The sequence below is a fragment of the Pelobates fuscus genome, chromosome 2 (genome assembly GCF_036172605.1).
Source record: "Pelobates fuscus isolate aPelFus1 chromosome 2, aPelFus1.pri, whole genome shotgun sequence".
NCBI classification, from domain to species: domain Eukaryota; kingdom Metazoa; phylum Chordata; class Amphibia; order Anura; family Pelobatidae; genus Pelobates; species Pelobates fuscus.
This window is the reverse complement of record NC_086318.1, coordinates 266,836,991-266,861,955: the sequence shown is the minus strand read 5'-3', so window position 1 is coordinate 266,861,955 and position 24,965 is coordinate 266,836,991. Positions and strand designations below refer to the sequence as shown.

The window sequence follows — 24,965 nt, the reverse complement described above, 5'->3', positions numbered from 1 at the left end:
CCTAAAGTATGTGGGATGGAACTGTAAAATAATATTCTCCATAAGTTGCAGCATTTGTTTTGTGTCCCTCACAAAGGATGGAAGTGTTGATATAAGTGGGCCCATTATCTTGTCAAGGTATATACTCCTATTTTGAGTCAGGTTACCTGTGCCAGAAACTATTGGGCGCACAGCAATACTGGGCCATACTGCTGTGCAAGTGGCACTATTGTGGTTTGGGTGACCCCCTCCCTCTTATTAGCCTGGTGGGCCTCCCGGGTCCTATGACTCTTACACTGAGGTTGTCCTCCTCCCCTTGCTGGCCTAAATTTGCATGATATGCTAGTGCTTGTTGAGTGACCCCAGATGGCCTTATCTAGGTACCACACTGACTGTTCCTTGCCTCGGTTTCAGTGACATCTTTCATGTCTGACTAACCTGGCTTCCATGCTCCTGAGAGTCTCCAGGTTTGGCTGTGTGCCGCCTTGGCGGATTCCTTACCTAAGGCCCTCGCTGCCCTTCATGGGGACGCTCCACCCGCCCCACCAGGACCTACACCCGGACCCCCTGGCGCACGGGACTGACTCAGATGGTTCCCTATGCTCTACGGATATGGGCTTGGTGCGCAAAAAGCCTTGGATGGGCAACTGCACAGGTGTTCCTGACCATAGTTCACGCTATGTGCAGGAGACTGTGTTGGACTCTCCTCTGGCCGACTCGCAAAAAGCCCCTGCTACTCATGCTAACGACCCCGGTGAGATCTTAGACCTCTCGGGTCTTGCGCTCTTCTACCACGCCTCCTCAAGCAGGACAGAAGGTCACGCGCAGAGCGGAGAGACAGAGAAGGGGCATACCAATGGATCTGTGAGGAGATAAGAGGGGCTAAGATTATTCAGTGGTTTATAGGTATGGGTTAGCACTTTGAATTGACTCTTATAGTACACAGAAAGTCAATGTAAGGACTGACAGAGGGATGAGGTGTGAGAGGACAGACTAGGGAGAGGTCCAGGGAGGAGAGATATATCTGGTTGTCATCAGCGTACAGGTTGTATTGGAATCCAAATGAGGTAATAAGTTTGCCAAGAGAAGCAGTGTAAGGAGAAATTAGAAGGGGAACAAGGACAGAGCCTTGGGGGACTCCAACTGAGACAGGACATATGGTGGAGGTACCATTAGAAAAGGAGACACTGAATGAGCGTTGGGAGAGATAAGAGAAAAAACATGAGAGGACAGTCACAGAGACTGAGCAATTAAAGAGTTTGGAGAAGGAGAACATGATCAACGGTGTCAAAGGCAGCAGAGAGGTCAAGGATAATTAATATGGAGTAGTGACCTTTGGATTTAGCTGTGATTATGTCGTTAGTGACTTTGAGAAGGGCAGTCTCAGTAGAACGGAGGGGGTGGAATGCAGACTGAAGAAGGTCAAGGAGAGAGTTGGATTTGAGGAAGCAGGCCAGACGGGTAAAGACTAGTCTTTCAAGAAGCTTTGAGAAAAAAAAAGGGAGCAGGGATATAGGATGATAGTTAGATGGGGAGGATAGGTCGAGACATTTTTTTTGGTTTGTTTTTTTTTAGATGCTTACTACAGTAGCATGTTTAAGGACAGCAGGGACAGTGCCAGAAGAAAGAGAGCAGTTGCAGATGTGTGTTAAGGAGGGCACAAGACAAGAGGAGAGAGATCGGATAAGGTGAGACAGGACAGGATCAAGCGGGCAAGTGGTGGGGCGAGAGGAAAGGATAAGCACAGCCACCTGTTTAGTAGCACGGGAGAAGGTCGAAAGGGTTGGAGAGGTATGTGTAGCGGTTACCCCGTGTAGCAGAGGGGTTTCCACCGCTGGAGGGTGTCCTTTTCCCGATCAGTGAGGAAGATTCCCAGCATCCAGTTGTTGTACAGTATGATCCAGGTGTGGTTGAGAAAGTGAGGGGCAAGGTGGTGAGAATTCTTTCCTTAGCTGTTCAATCTTGTCAATAAAGTAGCATGCAAAATTATCGGTTGTAACGATAGGTTATAGGTATCAAAGAGACGCCTGGGATTTCGAGAGCATGAGCTAATAATAGAAGAAAAGTATGACTGTTTGCTGAGGTGAGGGTAGAGTTATAAGAAGAGATAGCCGGTGAGGGACATGAGTAAGCAGGAATGGATAATAGTTGGGAATCAATATCAGCTGACAGATTCTAGAGGTTTATATAACTCAGATTCCTTCCGAGTTGAGGGGGGTTAGGCTGAGGTTGTTGGGAAGGGGGCTATTGAAAGCAAATGAGAGGAGAGAGGAGAGAGGAAATGGAGTGTTGCAGATGTTAGAGACTGTACATTCATGAGTGAAAATAAGGTCTAGAGTATTGCCTGCTACATGGGTGGGGGAATTAGCCCACTGTGATAGCCCAAGGGAGGAGGTAATAGAAAGTAGTTTTCAGGCTGCTAAGGGCAAGGGTGGGTTAAAGGAAATGTCGAAGTCTCAGAGAATTACAGATGGAATATTAGAAGAGAGGAAGTAAGGAAGCAAAGTGGTCAAGGAAGAGAAGTGGGGAGCCAGGGGGACGATAGATAACAGCAAGTTAAAGTAGTAATCTGTCTCGCAGGCGCAGTGTTCGTCTGATTGTTTGTTTAACCCCTAAGTGACCAGGCCGTTTTTCAATGTTCTTACCGTTAAGGACTCTTTTTACATATCTGCGGTGGATCTGTTTAGCTGTGATTTTCCGCTTACTCATTTACTGTACCCACACATATTATATACAGTTCGTCTCGCCAATAAATGGTCTTTCTACAGATACCATTATTTTCATCATATTATATAATTTACTATATTTTTTTTTATAAAATATGATGAAATAATTGGAAAAAAAGAAAAGGAAAAAAAAAAAAAACTATTAGGACTTTGACCCCCAAAATCTGTTATGCTTCTGCAACTTCCAAAAAAACACCCGTGCTAAATAGTTTTTACATTTTGGCCTGAGTTTAGAAATACCCAAAGTTGGCATGTTCTTAGCTTTTTTGGAAAGTAATAGGGCTATAAGCAGAAGAAGCACTATTTCCAAACAATTTCTTTTCAAAATTAATGCAAGTTACATTGTGTAGCGGTACTTACCTTATCCGGGGGCCGGCCGAGGTCCTCTATTCCCGCCGCGCGCAGCTCGCTCAAAGTTCAGACGAAGGCGGGCACTGAACGAGAGACGCGGTCATGTGTCCCGCCAAGCTCTAAGAGCGCGCCGCACGTCGGGACAGAGGGAGCCGAAATGTAAAACGGTCTCCCATTGGCCCCTGTCATTTCACATCCCCCATACACTCACGTTTTGGGGGCGTGGATATGACAGGGGCCAATCAAATTAAATACTAGGGTATTTATACTTACCTTTCCCTTAACTCCCTGCTCTATCGTGGTTTCTGTTTCAGTTCCCTTTAACGCTTGTATCGTTCAGTTGTGATTTTTCGTGCTTGACCTTGGCTTTGTATTTGACTCTGTTTTTCTGTTTATCGCTTTGTCATGTTCGACGTCTTTCTGATTCCTGTGTACCAGTCCTTGGCTAGTTCTTGTTTTCGCTGTCTCTCTGTTCCCTTGACCTCGGCTCGTTCCTGACTCTGTCACTTCTCTGTTCTATGTCGAGTCCGGCCATTCTAAGGTCCGGTAAGACGTATCTGCTTTATCTTGTCAATTGTTGGACTAAATCTTGCGAGTTGGGGTACACTACGATAGGGCCATGGACCCCGCAGATTTAGGTCAGCAAATGGCTTCTCATGAGGCTAGATTTGTAGAGCAGGATCATCGTATGGATCAGATGGCTCAGGCCTTTCAGACACTCTTATCTAGACTGCTCCGGTACCCGTACCAGCTCCTCCTGCACCCCTTGTATCAGATACATCTACCATGCCTAATGCTTCTGCACATCTAACCCCTCCACCCAGATATGGAGGGGATGCCAAGACATGCAGGGGATTCCTTAACCAAGTGGAATTCCACTTTGAAATGTATCCACGTTCACTTCCCACTGATAGGTCTAAGGTTGGTTTCCTTATGCACCAACTTACACTTGAGTGGGCAAATCCTATTTGGGAGGCTAATTGATCTATGGTGCATGATTTCAATAGCTTCCTTACGGCTTTTCGTAGAACCTTTGACACAACTAAAAGGTCGAAGAATGTTGCCAGGGCATTAATGAGAATTAAACAGGGATCTAAGTCTGGATGAAGCGCTATATAAATGGGTAACCACAGTGTACAAATAGCAGGAGCCAGTACATGAAGGAAACAGACTTTTTGCACATCCAGCTGAGGTAGCCGCCACGGCGAAACGCGTTCTGGAAACTGTGTGAGCAAAGGACTCTTATACTACTGGACTTTTTATGCCTTATAGTGTGTTTTTATATTTATATATATTTTTATTGTACCAAATTGTTTATATAGTCAATAAAGTTTACATTTTTGATACACACATTTTCCTGCTATTCTTAAAAAGGAGTGTGGTCCTTAATCCACATATGCTATTGGATCAGAGCCGATACGGATGGCTCTGGGTTTGTAAGTACCCTTTTTCCCTTTATAAATATATAAAGTGTACTTACGTTATTGCACCAGAGGTATTCTCCCTTATACTTTCCAGAATACAAGAAAGGAAGCGATAAAAGAAGGGATAAGAGTCGCCTCTACGGACTCTGAAAGTGCTTCTATTGAGCTATACCCCTCTAGCTCCTAAAAGTGTTAGTGGGCAATTTGTGGAAATTTTATATCATACTTTTTAGCACTACAGTTTGCACTATGTTTGGATGTTTCTGTTTATGCTTTTAGGAACCCCTGTTAAGAGTAGTTGTGAAATTGATAACACAAAAGGTAATTTTTGATCTTTCTGGTTTAAATCACCTGGTATTTTACACTGTGGTTACCCATTTATATAGCGCTTCACCCATACACTGGTTTTACTTCATTCTTGAAAGATAAGATTGGGGTGGCACAGCAGCTGAATATTAGTGGGACTCTTTATATAAATGTATTAAATTTTGATCTACATATCAGCGCTGGTACTTTACCTATTTTCCAGGGATCTAAGTATGTTGCCGATTATGCTATTCAGTTCCGTACCCTTGCTTCACAGGTAGATTGGACCAACAATGGGCTGACTACTGCGTTCATGGAAGGTCTATCTGAAACACTGATATTTGTCAGGAATCCCTGAATAACCCTTCACATGTATATATATTTTTAAAAGAAGACAACCTAAGGTATTAAACTTGGGATAATTTGAATCTTTTCATGCAACCATTTTACCACCAATCCATTCAAAATAAAATTAAAAAAAAATTATAGGTGATTTTTTTGAGACACATAGCAATTTAAGAATATATGTACTGAGAACTTTAAAGGTTACTGCCAAAAAACACCCCAATATGTGTTCAGCATCATCTCCTGAGTACAGTGATACCACCCATGTATTGGTGTGCCAGGTTCTCTGGGGGCTAAAAGACCTTAATTTTCACACCTGGCCATCATGCACCCATGTTCCATTTGGGACATTTTTTGAAACCGGCCAATGTAACTTAGAGTATTTCTTCTGATAGGCCTATCTTTAGCTTGGGGCTTATCACGTAACCCAGTTTTATTTATTGCCATGAAAGTGTAGATATTTGAAACGTTGACACCCTGAGGTATTGTATATGGAGTGCTTTGATGCAACTGTTTTAGCCCCAAAAATTGGAGAAAGTGTGTGGTGGTAATTGATAAATTTTCATTTTTAGACACACATTGCTTTTTGACTGATTTAGGAGAGCATGTTGTTGGTTATTGCAAGGCCTCCTTGGTACACCCATGCCCACCATGCATAGGGTAAACTTAACCCCCCAAAAAACATAAAAAAATAATATCAAATTAAAAATGAACCAGTGTCCATGGCTATCCAGTTCAATAAGGACAGTGATATACACTCTTTTCTCTGCCCCCTTTTAAAACAGACTCTGCATCTTTTTTTGGGAATTCTATTTTGCCGCAGTAGGGGGAATTTTAAAAATAAAATGTGTAAACCCAAACTCTGCTCTTTCCCATCACCACCCGAGGTGCAGGTGCATCACGGTACAAAATCACAGAAATGATCTGGAGCTGAAACTGTAAAAAAAAACTCAGTTGCATCCCGGGGTTTGCTTTTTTGAAAAACAAAAAAGTGTTGTGGGTGCAATCTGAATTAGGTAGATAGCAACCTTTTTGTACCATGCCCTTCTCTTGCGTATAATTAGGTAGGGCTGCAGCAGCTGATCTGCCAGATGAACCCCACCCATATGCCGGTTATAGGCCTTGATGCACACTGGCTTCCTTGTGCTCTCAGCTCTGCCATGAACAGAGACCTCCACAGTCCTCTCAGTGTGGATGGCGGTAAGAAGGTACACATCCTTCTTGTCTCTGTACTTAACTGCCAACAGCTCCTCTTGGCGCAGAGCGGAGGTCTCCCCCATTCGTAGCCGGGTGCGTGCAAGTTGTCCTGGGAAATCTGCACGGTTCTATTTGATTGTACCGCAAGTTACTGTATCAAAACAGTACAGCAGCTTGAACAAAGGGACACTTGTATAAAAAGTGTCAGTATACAAGTGGTACCCTTTGTTCATCAGAGGGAATATCAGGTCCCAGACAATCTTGCCACTGGTTCCCATACGTTCTGGGCAACCTGGAGAGTCAAGGTGGCTATCCTTTCCCTCGTACACCCGGAAGGCCTGAGTATACCCAGTCTTTCTATCACAAAGCTTATACACCTTTGCATACCTCTTCCTCGACATACATTGGGAGTAAATGGGGGTAGAGCAGATGGGGCTACTGCTCCGGTAGGAGCAGATGGAGGGCTTCTTTATAATGCCCATTAGCATAGTCAATGCCCAGAATCTTAAATTCTGGCACATCGATGGGGGCCCATTGCTGCTTTGCCAAAAAAGAGTTAAGACTTTGCAGCATGGAACTGATGGGCATATGAATTAGCTTGGGTGACAATGTTCCCCAATACATCATCGCCCAGAAACAACTCCATAAACTGCTGAGGGCTAAATCCTGCAACATCCAAATTGATACCAGGATTTGCAGTGAAGGGTGGGATATCTGGCCTTTGGCGATGAGGCACTATTCACTCCTCAGCAGTACTGCCAGCTGGAGCAGCACGTCTCCTTCTGGCAGGGGGACTAGCAGGCATAGATACAACATAACTAGATACATCACTAGCAGCAGACACTGTATCTAGTGATGATGTATCTGAGCACCTGGCAGGGTCAAAATCAGGGTCGGAGTCTGACAGACGCGTCAGACTCTAGCGCAAGGATGGTATATGCCTGCTCAGCGCTATACGACCTCTGTGACCCATGTGACGTGATCTGTAAAAAAAAAATAATAATTAACCCCTAAAAAAAATGCACAGCCAGCAAAATAAGTGCTGCTGTGCAAGAGCCTGTGATCTATACAGTGATCACTAGCAGGACAGGGGTTAATAGCTCTGAAAAGAGCTTTTGGGTATCAAAAGTTTACAAATCCCTACCTAAAACTACCTAAATCTCTCTAGCTAAAACACCGATCTCTCTCCCTCTCTCCCTCTCACTAAAACACAAATGAAGAGAGGGAGGGAGATCCACAATGATCAGAATCAATATTTACTAATATTGACCTGATCAGACAAATGGGGATAATAAATAAATGTGTTATTGGGGCAAGCTCTGATTGGATGTCCCTAGCCTGCCCCTATGATGAGGCAGGCTAGGGACACCCCCAGAAGTCCCATGATGCACTGCCTTTAGAAAGATATCGCCATCTTGGGAGCAACAAGGCTGGGGGAGGGATGGGGGTTAATATCGATTATTTCATCACTGAGTGCCTCGAACCCTCGCTGAGTTTCTTCGCGGAGTGTGATTTATGCATCGCTGAGTGTGATTTATGCATACATTAATTGTCATAATGCCACTTTGTATGATATGTTTTGTATTATTTTCTATGTTAAAATATATGAAATCATAAATAAATACATTAAAAAAAAAATGCGAAAAAACTATTCTAAACGCTAGCTTTGGCCAGTATTGGACATACCCCACTGGCAATACCCTGGGGGTTGTCTACTTTTGCAAATGGTATGCCATCATGTGGGTAATTCTCATTCCTGGGCTACCATACAGTCTCAAAAGCAACATTACCAATCTGTCAAATTTCAATGTGAGAAAACTGAAATGCAAGCCTTTTGACTCTAACTTTCAAAAACACCATAAAACCTGTACATGAGGGGTACTGTTATACTCTGGTGATTTCATTGAAGACAAATATTAGTATTTCAAAACTCAAAAACTTATTACAACATCTTCAATAAAAGTGTCGTTTGTGTGTGAAAATGAAAAAAAAACATCACTGTCACCGACAATATCATCATTGTAATACAATTTACTATTTTAAAACACTAATATTTGTGTTCAACAAAGTCTCCCGAGTAAAACAGTACCCCCCATGAACAGGTTTTATGGTGTCTTGGAAAGTTCCAGGGTTAAATCTAGTGCTTGTAAATTACATTCTGTGGACTTTCTACCTGGGTTGTCAGCCACATCCCTCAGATTTTACTTAATAAAATAGCATAATTAGGTTAAAAAGAGTACATAAATATACACACACACACACACATATATATTTTATTTTTTTTAATTGTACGTGTATACTTATGTAATAATATATTTACACACACGATCGCCAGGAAGGCAAGCATTCCCAAGGCTCCAGGGCTCAAAGCTGTTCTATGCCGCCGCAACGGCTTTAAAGCTCATTGAAAGTGGGATGGCATAGAACACCATAATGGCATTAAGGGGTTAAACAGTGAGCAGCCTGTGGCTTCTCACTGTTGTAAAAAAAAAAAAAAAAAATCGAATAAACTGCCCCATGGTGGGGCACCTTTTAAAATAATTAATAGGGGTGGAGGGGACATAGCGAGTGGGGGCCATTAAGCTAAATAAGCGGTCCTAGTGTTCCCCTCTGGCCCCCACTCATTAGCTGTGGGTTGGGGCCCTAAGTGACAAAAGGGGTGAAACCTATTGTCTTCTCCCTCCCAGTCCCCACTCATGAGCACCCACCCATTGGAGACAGTTAAATGTAACAACACCCCCACCCCCCCCCCCAAGGGGTCCCCAAGCCCCTAGTAACCCCTTTAGTCACTAGGGTTCACCAGGCACAAGTCACCCCCTCCCCCCAATAAAATAAAATAAAATAAAACCCAACAACGTTTCCAGGTCTTTAGGTGGAAAATTTTTGTTTTATTTTTTTAATACATTTTAAAAAAATTCCGACGATAAAATAATCTTCACCCGGCGAGGTCTCTGCACAGACTGAGCTTCGCAGGGCAGAGAAAGGCTCATAGTGGGGACAAGAAAATGTAGTGGAGTCGGGATGGGGCTCATTAAAAAAAAAAAAAACAGATGCTTTCAGGGAGAAAAGATGGTGTGAGAAATATACGTGCGGGTGCTAAAAATATACAATAGGGTTAAAGCAGCAGGATACTGGTATTCAGGGCATGATGACGTAAGGTGCACATGCTAACGCTCTGGGATGCTGGGATGCTTCACATTGTAGCCAGATGAAGACTTTTTCCTGCTTATACTTTCCCGACTGGGCTGAAAATTATTGCCAAAATCATCCGGTCTACTGTTCTTCCTTGCTCCCCTGCTCCCTCAGCTTTTTTAAGCTCTGAGCAACAGCCTTTGATCAAAGTTCCAACCGAACTATATGTAAAAATCTTCTCCCTGCATTGCACTTCAAGACTTGTGGAGACAGCTTTAGGAGTGCCTACAAGACGTTGTCTGGAAAATACAAAGGCAGGAGAGTGAGTGGACACCTTCTTGAGACACCTAGAGATCCTCTGACATAATTCCTGCTAATAAGGTGGCTGTGTACCCTGTGGAAACGGCAGTGAGTACACCTCAGGGGAATCAGAACTGAGTGTATACCTTGATGAAAGGGAAGAGTATTTCTGTTGTTTTGAGTAATATTATCTTGTTTGGACATTTTTTTTGTTTTTGTGTGGAAATGTCTGGCCTATGGTGCCTGGAATGACAAGAGTGGTTAGGCTCTATAAGGATTGTGTTGATAGTTGATTATTTCTTTGACACCAAATAAAAGTGCATAATACTACCTATTTTAAATGATTTAAGGTGCTTCACTAATAATATGCACGCACTTTAAGAAACCAGAAAACCCACGAGTGTCCCTTATGGACGTCCTCACTCAAACGCAGAACACAACTATCCCTCTCAAGGACCACCAAGAGAAATAGAAAACAAATAAGTTGCTAATCTACAATACTGATAAGCAAGTGTGAGCAGGATATTGGAAGACATAACAGAGTAAACAGGTAACACTGTCTGGTAGGAAAGCAGAAGAGAGAGAAAGATGGAATAAAAAAAATTAAAAAATCTGTAAATAAAATTGAGCAATTGTACATTTAGAGGAGAAAAAATAGAGAAGAGAAAGGTAAGGAAGGAGGAGAGAAAGGAGAGGGAGAAAGAATGGAGAACATTTTTTTTTTTGTTTTCTGTTTTGTGTTCTTTCTTGGCTTTTTTTTTTCCTTGCTTTTACAAACCCTTATTGTATTACATAATATATTTCATCTTCACCTGATCCAAGTCCTTTTTTTTTCAGTAAACCTTTCTTCATTCGATTTTTAGATATATAGAGTAACAGTATATGAGCATGCAGGTCCCTTCACATTGCAAAACATCTGGCAAGAGATAACATTTTACAAAAATCGGAGATGCAGGTCTCAATAAGCCATTGTGATACACTTAACATGTGGGACACATATGGTCCAAGAGACACACATTGTTAAATATCTAGACAAATAGCAAATAAACAGGCTTTCTATCCTCTGGTTCAGCTTGTGATTTAGTGTATATCACTTAGGCATGTGCATCTTCCCCGGTTTTGTGAGATTCACCCAGGTAACAGGATGTAGTAACAATGGTGGTCAGTAACAAGAGAAAGATAGGGGAGAGAAAGAAGAATAAATAAAAGAGCAGTCCTGGTGTCCCTACGTCCATTTAGTCTGGCAAGTACTGAAATCTAGGTGCGAAATAATCTGCGGCAGTTGTCAACAGCCAGTGAGATCAGATCTCCATGCATATGTGTGAGGCGTTAGTTGCGCCCATGTTAAGGTTTTATCCACTGCCCTAAGTTGCTCTATCTGGGAGAACCACGATGTGAGCAGAGGGGTGACTGCTTATTTCCTGAAGTGTGGAAGAACTTGTTTGGGTATGTTCAGAATTCTTATGAAAATCGACTCTTTAGGGTTTTCATGTGATGTAGAAGTATTGCGGTCGGATTTTCCTTGCTGTCCCACCATATGTGTAGTCAGTGTCCACCTCTTTGCTGCACCGCCAACAGGTAGGGCAGGGGTGTGGTACCAGTTGGTCAATATTTTAAAGGCTGTCTTCTGGGTTTTACTAAACACCAAACAATGATGTGTAAGGTAACATCATTATCAGTAAATGTTCTGTCAAGGGAGGTTTACGATTTTCCCATGAATGTTTATTTTTCTGTTCGGGTTTCTCCTTGCAGCATGGAGTATAAAACCTATACCCAATGAGGCAACGGGTCTGGGTTCATGTAAGGCTTTTCCAATGTGGTAAGTTTGCAGGTCAGCGCTCGGCCTTTTGTAAGGCTATAAAAACTATACCCCATGAGGCAACGGTTCTGGATCCATGCAAGGTTTTTCCAATGTGGAAGGTTCGCGGGTCAGCGCTTGGCCTTTTGTAAGGGTGTTAACGAAGCACCTCCCAGAGACCCCCCCACGTTTAATGTGCTGCGTGTGTATGTGGAACAGTCTACACTGCCCTTCACCGAAGCTCTAAGTTGCCACAGTAGGAGGGTGGTCTGTCTTCCACACCACTTTTCAGAGCTTGTGTACTATATTGGTGAAACTTGCAATGGTTATTTTATATTGTGTATTGTAAATCAATTAAAGGTTTTTAGTTACTTTACTGTGTCAATTCTCTTTTTATTGTACTTTTATTAACTTTTCTGGTTTTTATTGCTGTTCCTGCACTTAAAGAACGCTTCATTAATAGAGCAGTGTTTTCTGCTCTATGCCTTTGAGTATTATTTTAGTTACTTTTACCCAATTGAGAGCACTATTTCCACCTCTTTTTATTCCCCTCGGAGCCTTGGATGACGAGGCAGTGTCGATAGACGCACTCCCTTCACATATACCATCAGCAGGGATCATACCGCTGTACACCCTTCACACCAGAGCTGTTCATAGCTCTTTTTTTTTTTTTTGTATTCTTTTTTTTTTTCCATCTTGACAAAGTTGGCAATATAACAGGAAGATTCGGGCTTATGCAAAAGCCATATGGTATGCAATACGCATCAACGTTACTTAATCAATATTCTTGTACCACATGTATCATTCAAACGAGTGACATTCTTTGTACCACTTGTCAAGGGTTGTTATAAAGTTATCTTTAGCTAAAAGGGCATGCTGTACCGCAGTGTAAAAATACATTATAGAGTAGCAGGGGAGGACGCTCGTGTGTTATAGGGTATCCTCTGTCAGGTGAGCTCCCCATTTGTGGGTACCTTTTTTGTAAACCAGACTAGTCGTAAATTACGGGATGCGAGCACCCAAGCACACAAGATCACGCAAGATTAGTTTTCTAGCTTGTGGGTGTCCTGTATTTTTGGGTATTTGTTGGCTCACTTGTTTGTACTGGCAGTCTTTTCAGGTACTCGCCATGCATGAATTAGATTTTTAGAACAAATCAGTTTCCCAACCTTGGGAGAGGATTGGGGAAGAGGGGAAGGGAAGTGGAGGGGGGGGGGGGGGATGATTAGTGTGGGGAGGGGATAGTAGGGGGCTAGGAGAGAAGAGAGAGAAGGTAGAGGGAGGCGGTGTAACTTACCACAGCCGGGGGGGGTGGGGCGACACAGGTCCATATATTCGATTCACTCAGCAGTTGGTGTATTCTTCCCACGGTTCCCAGGTTTTGAGGAAGAGTGGGTAGGTGTCTCTCACCTGTGCCGTCAGTTTGTCCATGAGGTGTGCCTCTTTAATGTTATGCATCACTCTGTCTATGTGTGGCATATCAATCTGGAGCCAGGTTTGTGAGAGTGCCCTTCTGGCCGCTAGGTTAATTTTATTTAATAATTTTTGTTCTCTATGAAGTACCGTATATACTCGAGTATAAGCCGACACGAATATAAGCCGAGGCCCCTAATTTTACCCCAAAAAACTGGGAAAACGTATTGACTCGAGTATAAGACTAGGGTGGGAAATGCAGCAGCTACTGGTAAATTTCTAAATAAAATTAGATCCTAAAAAAAAATATATTAATTGAATATTTATTTACAGTGTGTGTATAATGAATGCAGTGTGTGCGTATAATGAATGCAGTGTGTGCGTATAATGAATGCAGCGTGTGCGTATAATGAATGCAGCGTGTGTGTATGAGTGCAGCGTGTGTGTATGAGTGCAGCGTGTGTGTATGAGTGCAGCGTGTGTGTATGAGTGCAGCGTGTGTGTATGAGTGCAGCGTGTGTGTATGAGTGCAGCGTGTGTGTATGAGTGCAGCGTGTGTGTATGAGTGCAGCGTGTGTGTATGAGTGCAGCGTGTGTGTATGAGTGCAGTGTGTGTGTGTGTGTGTGTTGCAGAGCCTTGGTGGGGGGTGGGCAATTTTTTTTATTATTTTAATTTTTTTATTATTATTTATTATTATGATTATTTTTTATTTAGTTTAATTATTATTATTTTTTTATTATTATTTATTAATTAATTTAATTATTTATTTTTTTATTCTTACTATATATTTTTTTGGCCCCCCTCCCTGCTTGATATATGGCAGGGAGGGGGGCTCTCCTTCCCTGGTGGTCCAGCATTGGTAGTTCAGTGGGGGGGAGAGGGGGGCTGGCAGAGCTGTAACTTACCTGTCCTGCAGCTCCTGTCAGCTCCCTTCTCCTCCGCGCCGTCCGTTCAGCTCTTCTGTCAGCTCACACTGTAAGTCTCGCGAGAGCCGCGGCTCTCGCGAGACTTACACTGGGAGCTGACCGAGGTGCTGAACGGACGGCGCGGAGGAGAAGGGAGCTGACAGGAGCTGCAGGACAGGTAAGTAAACTCTCTGCCAGCCCCCACAGCCCCAGTCTGTATTATGGCAATGCAAATTGCCATAATACAGACTATTGACTCGAGTATAAGCACAAATAATGTGCTGAAAAACTCTGCTTATACTCGAGTATATACGGTAGGTTGTCAAGGGGTTTCGCTATGAGAAAAGTCCAGGGGTCTGGAGTTATCAGTTTACTCATGACCTCTGTCAGCAGGCCAGCTACGCTATCCCAATATCTCCACCACATATGCAGGTATGCCTTTTTCGCCACAACCTCTCCAACATGTATCGGAGGGCGTCTTTCCCATTCTACATAGTTTGACTGGGGTGGTGTACCAACGCAAAAGCGTCTTATAGCACTGTTCCTGATGTAGGACACATATGGAAGCCTTTGTCGCTGCTTCCCATATGTCCTGCCATTCCCCACTTTCCAGGGTCTGATGAGTTCCTCCTCCCATTGTGTGACATAGGTGGGGGTTTCAGAGTCACCAGTCGGAGCACTCAATTGCGTGTAAAGGAGGGTAATAAGGCCAGTACGTGGTCCCTCTGACATGCATAGTGATTCATAGAAAGTGGGCCTGGTCTTAGCGGCTGCTCTCACAGTGGGGCTCCTGGCGAAATCCTTTCACTGGAGGTACCTGAAATAGTCCTTTGCGGTGAGTGTAGTTAGTGTCTTGAGGTTATCATAAGTTCGGAAGGTGCCCAAGTGGTATAGGTGACAGCAACGTTGGATCCCTGTGTCTTCCAGTCCCTTAAAGTCTCTAGGGCTCATACCGGGTGGGAAAGCATTGTTACAAAGATATGGGGTTAGTGGTGAGGTCGGATGTGTTGAGGGCGTATTGGTGTGCTGTGGTGTCCCATATCCTGATGGAGTTCAGGATGGCGGGGCATGTTGTACGGAGTTCAGGTCTATCAATCTTGGGGACCCATATCCAGAACTGTGCAAGATCTGTGCACATAAGGAGTGTTTCCAGATCCACCCATCTGTAGGAGTCTGGTGGCGAGTGCCATTCGACTATTTGTGCCAATTGGGCAGACAGGTAGTAAAGGTGGAGGTGTGGAAGGCCCAACCCTCCCCTGCTTTTTGGCGTATATAAAGTGTGTCTGGCTATTCTATGTCTCCTCTTGGCCCAAATGAAGTCTATCGCTGTCTGTATTGGTTTCAGGTCATTTTTAGTGACTCTCACAGGGAGTGCCTGAAAGATGAATAGGAGGCATGGTAGCAAGTTCAATTTAATTGCGTGTGTGGCGGAACCAGCCTCGCCACTGGGCATTGGGAAGACTGATTGCCAGCCTCCTGCCATGTGACTATGGCCCCTGGGATGTATTGCCTGCTCTACTGTACTGCTGAGGTTTGCTACCAACTAGGTGGGTTTGGCTATAGAGCTTGTCTAGTACCCTCTGTTGGCAGCAACAGCAATATGCACTACCTGAATAGCAAGACTGGTTCATTTGCATATTCGGGTAAATTTGCATATTGCTAATTCTGCAGGCGCGTGAGATATTTTCTATTAATTATTGTCTCCCCCACCTCTTTAAAAATATGCCATTGTGTTATAATAAGTCACTGTATGTTGCCTGCTATGATTTTACGGTTTGTAATTTTATTGAGTTTTCACAGCAATGTTAATGTAATGACCGTATGGGCTAGTACCAAGGAAAATAAAGTTTTAGACAGATCTTCTTGACCCTCAACACGTAGTCTTGTCTCATGATTGGAGGGAACAGCTATATTCACACTGGGGATTGCTATGCTCTGCATGCTCCCCTGAGCTTTAATCACTTAGCTCTTCTTGATACGCTCTTCTGGAGGAGAGGTCTTCCCCACACGGTCCTGGAGGACAGAAGCTGATCCAGGGTGGACGGAAGATGGCGAGGCTCCAGTTAAGTTACGGCAGTTGTGGACTCTGCAGTGGTTGTGGTGTGCAGTGCTTTTGGTCCTCGGCGCAAGCTAGGAAGCGTCTATCAACGGAAGGTTCCATTACAGCGTGTAATCTCCCTATCCACGAGATTGGTTTCTCGTGCCATCTGTCAAGGTCTTTGAGCAGGGTCTGGAGCGTGCCTACTGATTTATCAAGATTTATTTTGTATCCTGAGATTAGTTGGTAAGTGTCTAGTAGGTCAATGAGGGGACCGAATCCAATGGTTCAGTGAGGGTGAGCAGGATGTCATCAGCATAGGCAGAGACTTTAAAACTCTGCGATGCCACGGTCATCCCTTTTATGTTTGGATTGTTTCTTATCAAATGTAACAATGGTTCAAGAGCCAGTATGAACAGGAGCGGGGATAGCGGGCAGCCTTGCTTGGTGCCGTTCTTCTGTTCAAAAGGGAGCGGTGATGCTCCCGGGATCAACGTTTGGGCTTTTGGGCAAGTGTATGCTCTAATAAAGGTGGTTGGGAGGTGCATCGCAGTGAGGAGCTCAAACATATAGTGCCATTGGATTCTGTCAAATGCCTTCTTTGCGTCCAGGGATAGGACCAGAGAAAGCGTTTTCGTCTTGCCCGCCCACCAGATCTAGCCAGGGGAGCCAGTTGCTCGTCTAGTATTTTCATATAATTGTCTGGCCGGAACAAAGCCCACCTTGTCCACATGGATGAGCTTGGGGAGGGATAAGGTTCAATCGAGTGACCAGGATTTTAGCGTAAAGCTTCATGTCGAAGTTAATGAGGGATATGGGGCGGTAATTCACCACGTTCGTACAGTCTCTGTCCGGTTTGGGTATGAGGGTTACGTCTGCCGTCGAGAGGTCCGGGTTGGGGGTGTCATCAGTGGTCCAGGTGTTGTACATTTTAACTAGGTGGGGCAGCAAGTCTTCATGTAGGATTTTATAGAACGTGCCATCAAACCCGTCGGGTCCCGGGGCTTTACCTCCCTTCAATGCTGCGATGGCTCTATCTATTTCGTCCAGTGCTATGGGTTCCCCCAAGTAGGCAGTTTGTTCATCTGTGAGTCTTGGAGTCTGGGTGTTAGCTAAAAAGGCAGTGACACGGGTTGTATAGGAGTCGTTGCCTCCTTTCAGTGTGGAAGAGTGGTTGTTGACGTGGCAAAGAATTGCATAAACTCTCTGTTAATGTCATTAGGGTTAGTGAGGACTCTGCCTCGAGAGTCTTTAATTGCAGTGATGGCTGTCGTATTACGTTTGGGTCTTAGGGCCTTTGCTAATAAAGTGTCCATTTTATTGGACTTTTCGTAGTATAATCGTTTTGTGCGTATCAAGTCCTGACTTACGTCATCAATCATAAGTTCTTTGAGCAGGCGCCTAATCCCTTGTAGCTTTGTGGTCGGGGTTACTGCCTGTTATGTTGCATTTCAAGTTTACGTAGTTGTTTTTGTAAGTCCTGTAACTTTTCGCATTTTTTTTCGTTTCCGTTAGGTTGCCAGTTTGATTAGTACCCCCCGTATTACGGGTTTGTGGGCCGCCAACAATTGTCTTGAAAGTACCGCGTCACCTCCTGCTTTATTGTGTCTTGTATTTGGGGATCTCTGAGGAGGGAGGCATTAAGTCTACATTTCCATGGGGCGTGTGGACCAGGGTGTCGTAAGGTAAGTGCTTTATCCGCATGGTCGGACCAAGAGATGAGGTTTATCTCGGAAGTCTTGATCCAATGCATGGCTACTTGGTTTACAAGGAATGGTCAATATGTGAGTAAGTAGCGTGTACCGCTGAGTAGAAGGTATAATCCCTCAGGCTCGGGTGTTGGATGCTCCATGGGTCTAGTAGTCCCGTGTGTTGGATGAAATCATTGAGCAGTTTGTCTTGGCCCCCTCTGTTCTGTGACCGAGGAAGGTGATGGCCACCTCCTCGGTCCGCTGCTGGGCACAGCGCTGCATTTAGGTCACCTCCTAAGATCAGTATTCCCCTAGGAAGGGTCGTTATTATTAATTCAAGGTCTGACCAGAACTGTCGGGAAGGGGTGTTAGGAGCGTATACATTGACACCTGTCAGGACCACGTATCGGCCCTCTGTGTCTGTCTGGACGTTGGTAACTTGCAAGGGGCATCTTTTATGTATGAGTATTTCCACCCCATTTCTCTTACAAAGAGCACACGATTCGTGTGCTCTGTTGTAGATGTGGTGTCCATAGCTCTTTTAAATGTGAGTTCTCTACCTTCTACTACTAATTTACTCTTTGGATTTTAGACGTGTTGCACTACTGGCTACCCCTGTCTTTGTCTTTCATATATGCAAATACCCTGAGAAATTAGGACGCACCCACCTCTACTGAAAAGTCCACTCATCTACATTCCATCAAGCATCTTTGCTCTAGTGAGTCTCTTTTGGACTATTTTACGTTACTTTATTTTTCTGCTGGCGCAGTCCTACCCCATCTCTTTGTATTTTCTCATTTTTTGAAGGATTTGAGGGGTCTCGGTTTGGGTTGCTGCCTTCTTACATATTGTTTGTTAATTAGCGCTGATTTCCTTTTGTATATCCTCCCTTTACTTGGGCTGCAATCTATTCTGGTTCCACACATAAGTCCCCATAGCTGAAGGGTTGTAAAGAAGGATTTTTGGATCGTGATTGGGATGGCCTGTAATAGATACAGCAGTCGATGGACAAAATTAAAGGGACACTATAGTCACAAAACAACTTTAGCTTAATGAAGCAGTTTTGGTGTTTAAAACATGCCCCTCCAACCTCACTGCTGAATTCTCTGCCATTTATGAGTTAAATCACTTGTTTATGAACCCTAGTCACACCTCCCTGCATGTGACTTGCACAGCCTTCCTAAACTCGTCCTGTAAAGAGTCATCTAAAGTTTATCCTTTCTTTAGTGCAAGTTCTGTTTAATTTAGATTATCCTATCCCTTGCTATGTTAATAGCTTGCCCTGCAAGAGCCTCTTGTATGTGATTAAAATGCAATTTACAGAGCAAGAGATACAATTATTTAAGGTAAATTACATCTGATTGAAAGTGAAACCAGTTTTTTTTTTCCCATGCAGGCTGTGTCAATCATAGCCAGAGGAGGTGTGGCAAGGGCTGCATAAACAGAAACAAAGTGATTTAACTCGTAAATGGCAGTGAATTGAGCAGTACAACTAGAAAGGCATGATCTATACACTGAAATGGATTCATTAAGCTTAAGTTGTTTAGGGTACTATAGTGTTTAATTTGTGACCTGGACGCTGCCTAACTAGGAAATATGCGAGTAGGACCATTCGGTCATTTGAGGATGGAATTTGGCCAGTAAGGGAGCCAAGTTCCCCTTGAATAAGTCACTAATCCTACTAATCAACAAAGTGCCTAAGTATCTTGTGATCTGCCCATTGGAACACGTAACTCTGGCGTAGAGGGATGACACGGCCTGTGGGCACACTTATGTTCAATATATAGGATTTAGAAAAATTGGTCTTTAAATTTCATATAGCACCATCCAAAATCCAATAATAAAATAAATAAAAGGAAGGTAATACACTCACATGTATGAGAGCTGTAACCAGCTCTGGAGTGAAGGGCGTTTAGCGGTATAATCCCCGCTACAGGATATACTGTGGAGGTGCGTCCGTCACTTCGGCCTGGTTGATTCAGTGCTCCAAGGTATATAAAAAAACAGCGATAGTGCTCTCAGTATATAAGGATGGAGTAATAAAATATACTCACAAGTATAGAGCAGGAGGCACTGCTATTTTTTACAGCGTTGGTGGAATGATCCCCACCTAGGCTTTCTTGAGTCAGGATACAATAAAAAATGCCAGGGAGAATAGAAAATAAAAAGCGCATATAAAATCCAATAAGATGAAAAATGGTCCTTTAAAAGGGTAACCAAAAAACTTTTATTGTTAAAATACACAATATAAAACCATTAACGCGTTTCAACTTTAAGGCTTTATCAAAATTATATAATTATATGATTATATACTTGTGAGTATATTTTAATATATTTTATTACTCCATCATTATATACGGAGAGCACTATCGCAGTTTTTTTATATACCTTGGAGCACTGAATCAACCAGGCCGAAGTGACGGACGCACCTCCACAGTGGATATAGCTCTCATACATATGAGTGTATTACCTTCCTTTTATTTATTTTATTATTGGATTTTACAATATTACACTATCAGCTGTCTGTCGTGTTTTCCTTTTGTCTCCACATATACGGATATTTTATCAAATCTGAACGGATCAACTCCCGAGGACCATACCCCTACCCTATCCAGATAGATTAGTGAGACTTTTATATGACTTTTTAACCTCCATATTATATTTTACTATCTGTTTTAAGTGAGACCTGTTATCATCTACATAGGCCTACTTGTTGTTGTTTATCCATTTAGACCATTCGGTCTGGATTTTATGGTTTAAGACTACTTTTATTAGCCTTTAGAGCAGCCCTTACCCCATTCACATCCTCTAGGGCATCTGCTCCTGTTAAAGTGGACATCGAGTGAACCTCTAGTTGTAAGAGTTCTAGGGACCGCCGAGATGTTGTCCTACTCCATGTGCCCAGGAGCTATGTCCTCCGTGCAATTCAAATAAATCATAGGAGGTGTTACTTTCTGCCCCTGGGTCACACCTCGTGGGTCTCCCTCAAGCAACCCTCACCCCAGTTGTGGCACACAGGATTTCATTTACCACAAAGAAAATATAAAACAATAATTACTTGCATGCTTTCTTTAGTTAGTATATATCTACTAAATTGGCCATTTGATTTTTTTTTCCATGGAGTGTTCCTTTAATATCACTGTTTAAATGTAGTATTCTAGAAACAATATCCATTAAAAAATGTATTACCTGATCGATGTTAGCATTCAGAGTTCTAAGTAGCCACAATCCACGACCATTGACAAGGTATTCCCCAAGCACTGCCATGTTGCTCTCCTCTTCTTCATCTTCTTTTGCTTCTGATCCTTGAGTTCCACCATTGCACAGTTGGTTGACATCAGCCAAGAACTCTCGAGCAAAAGAGTTGCAGGAACTGCTCATGATTAAGCTAAAATAGAAATAAAGGTTTATTTAAAATTACATAAATAAATCTATTAATCGGCAATGATATACTTACATTTCATATGAAAAAATATACCTAATTATACTAATAAGATTAGTCTACATGATTTTATTTTTTAATTATCATGGCCTCTTTCGACCCATGGTTACTGGGTTACTGGCAGCTAAATACTGCTTACCTAAGCAAAGACTTGGAATGAATCCCCATTTAATGGAACACTCCTGACACAAAGCAGGACAAATCCCAGGCTCCAGGTCTCTATTGCGATTAGGAAGTTTAATCTGGCGCCTTGGTGTTTGTCAGCACTGACCACCTTATGCCCCCACCCCCCCAGGAGATGGGCGGCTGTGAGCAATGGGCCCTTGACATGGAAACACTGAAATGTCCTTGACAAGCTCAGCCAATTTAATACGTTCCTATGGGAAAGCACTGTGTTTGGCTGAGAGAATCACTTCTGATGATGTCAGCCAAGCAGGCAGATCAAGGGAGAATAACAAAGAAAAAAAGTGTATCTAGATGCGATAAATATTTGTTTTGTGTTAATGTTAAAAGTGCTAATATAATACAAAAAGAGATTGCATACTAGACTACTCCTAAGAAATACATATAAATGCTTTATTAACCCCTTAGTGACCAGGCCGTTTTTCAATTTTCTTATAGTTGGGACCAGGGCTCTTTTTACATTTCTGTGGTGTTTGTGTTTAGCTGGTATTTTCCTCTTACTCATTTACTGTACCTACACATATTATATACTGTTTTTCTTGCCATTACATGGTCTTTCTAAAAATACCATTATTGTCATCATATTATATAATTTACTATAAACATTTTTTTATAAAATATGATGAAATAATTGAAAATAAAAAAAAAAACTGACCACCAAAATCTGTTACGCATCTACAACTGCCAAAAACGTGCTAAATAGTTTCTAAATTTTGTCCTGAGTTTAGAAATGCCAAATGTTAGCATGTTCTTAGCTTTTTTTTGGAAAATTATAGGGCTAGAAGCACAAGTAGCAGGGAATCCCTCTAATCTATGTTCGGGGAAATTTCCTCAAACATAGATTTTAGGGATTCCCTGCTCTGGTGCATTCGTCTATGTTCGGGGAAGTTTTCCCGAACAAATACATACGCACCAGAGCAGGGAAACCCTTATGACGGATTGCACTAACGCCTGGTCGTTAAGTGTGAGCCGTGGTAAAACAGGTAGGTCGCTAAATGAGGACCACCTGTATATGTATAATATATTTATTTTATTATTGTTTTAGCAGCCTGGGGAACTGCTTGAAAGCTCAGATAGTCCCCCTGCTGGCAGCTCCTAGAGTCCTACTGTGGTGATGTGATCATGGTGATCACATGTCCATGGAGGGCCGGGGTGGCTGGAGCTGCTGTAGGGGGACTGCTGGGGTCTCTGGCAGTCCTTCCCGACCGTAATCAACGCAGATCGTCGGTCCAGGGCTCCAACCGCAGACGTCCTGTTAAGGGGAAATTATACATACATACATACATACATACATACATACATACTATTATATATATATATATATATATATATATATATATGAAAATACAGTGAGAATAAAATGACATTTATATACATAATTTGTTTTAAATTATTTTTAGTTTATTTTTAATTATTTGTTATATATATATACCGTATATACTCTTATACCGTATACACATTTTTTGTGCTGAAAAACCCCAACTCGGCTTATACTCGAGTTAATTGTCTGTATTATGGCAATTTGCATTGCCATAATACAGACTGGGGACTGTGGGGGCTGCAGAGAGATGTTACTTACCTTTCCTGCAGCTCCTGTCAGCTCTCTCCTCCTCCGCCGATCCGTTCAGCTCTTCTGTCAGCTCACAGTGTAAATCTCGCGAGAGCCGCGGCTCTCGCAAGATTTACACTGGGAGCTGACCGAGGTGCTGAACGGACCGGCGGAGGAGGAGAGAGCTGACAGGAGCTGCAGGAAAGGTAAGTAACATCTCTCTGCAGCCCCCACAGCCCCCTCCTACACAGTGCCCATCCACTGGACCACCAGGGAAGGAGAGCCCCCCTCCCTGGCCAGCTAGCAAGCAGGGAGGGGGGACGAAAAAATGTATATATATTAATAATAATAAAAAAAATAAAAATAAAAAAATAATAAAATAAAAATAATAAAATAAAAAATAATAAAATAAAAAAATAATAATAAAAAAAATTTAATGAAACAAAAAAAAATATTAAAATAATAATTAAAAAATAAAAATGCCCACCCCCCACCAAGGCTCTGCATCACACTCTGCATTACACACACACACACACACACCGCATTCTCATACACACACACACTGCACTCATACCCACACACTGCACTCATACACAGCATTCTCATACACACACACTGCACTCATACACACACACTGCACTCATATACACACTGCACTCATATACACACTGCACTCATATACACACTGCACTCATATACACACTGCACTCATATACACACTGCACTCATATACACACTGCACTCATATACACACTGCACTCATATACACACTGCACTCATATACACACTGCACTCATATACACACTGCATTCATATACACACTGCATTCATATACACACTGCATTCATATACACACTGCATTCATATACACACTGCATTCATATACACACTGCATTCATTATATACATACACTGTAAATAAATATTCAATTAATATAATTTTTTAAGGATCTAATTTTATTTAGAAATTTACCAGCAGTTGCTGCATTTCCCACCCTAGTCTTATACTCGAGTCAATAAGTTTTCCCAGTTTTTTGGGGTAAAATTAGGGGCCTCGGCTTATATTCGGGTCGGCTTATACTCGAGTATATACGGTATATATATATATATATATATATATATATATATATATATATACACAGGGAGTGCAGAATTATTAGGCAAATGAGTATTTTGACCACATCATCCTCTTTATGCATGTTGTCTTACTCCAAGCTGTATAGGCTCGAAAGCCTACTACCAATTAAGCATATTAGGTGATGTGCATCTCTGTAATGATAAGGGGTGTGGTGTAATGACAACACCCTATATCAGGTGTGCATAATTATTAGGCAACTTCCTTTCCTTTGGCAAAATGGGTCAAAAGAAGGACTTGACAGGCTCAGAAAAGTCAAAAATAGTGAGATATCTTGCAGAGGGATGCAGCACTCTTAAAATTGCAAATCTTCTGAAGCGTGATCATCGAACAATCAAGCGTTTCATTCAAAATAGTCAACAGGGTCGCAAGAAGCGTGTGGAAAAACCAAGGCGCAAAATAACTGCCCATGAACTGAGAAAAGTCAAGCGTGCAGCTGCCAAGATGCCACTTGCCACCAGTTTGGCCATATTTCAGAGCTGCAACATCACTGGAGTGCCCAAAAGCACAAGGTGTGCAATACTCAGAGACATGGCCAAGGTAAGAAAGGCTGAAAGACGACCACCACTGAGAACAAGACACACAAGCTGAAACGTCAAGACTGGGCCAAGAAATATCTCAAGACTGATTTTTCTAAGGTTTTATGGACTGATGAAATGAGAGTGAGTCTTGATGGGCCAGATGGATGGGCCCGTGGCTGGATTGGTAAAGGGCAGAGAGCTCCAGTCCGACTCAGACGCCAGCAAGGTGGAGGTGGAGTACTGGTTTGGGCTGGTATCATCAAAGATGAGCTTGTGGGGCCTTTTCGGGTTGAGGATGGAGTCAAGCTCAACTCCCAGTCCTACTGCCAGTTTCTGGAAGACACCTTCTTCAAGCAGTGGTACAGGAAGAAGTCTGCATCCTTCAAGAAAAACATGATTTTCATGCAGGACAATGCTCCATCACACGCGTCCAAGTACTCCACAGCGTGGCTGGCAAGAAAGGGTATAAAATCTAATGACATGGCCTCCTTGTTCACCTGATCTGAACCCCATTGAGAACCTGTGGTCCA

At 42.8% G+C, this 24,965-nt stretch overlaps 1 protein-coding gene across 4 annotated transcripts in view; it reads right to left on the bottom strand.

The window, feature by feature from the left end:
- The window catches only part of LYST (lysosomal trafficking regulator), a 710,683-nt gene that overhangs the window by 648,674 nt on the left and 37,044 nt on the right, over positions 1-24,965 (bottom strand). For all 4 annotated transcript variants that reach the window (XM_063443375.1, XM_063443377.1, XM_063443378.1 and 1 more), the window contains exon 2: positions 20,796-20,994. In XM_063443375.1, coding sequence (XP_063299445.1) covers positions 20,796-20,987 — 192 coding nt within the window. In that variant the 5' untranslated portion in view covers positions 20,988-20,994. The remainder of the gene's footprint in view (positions 1-20,795; positions 20,995-24,965) is intronic.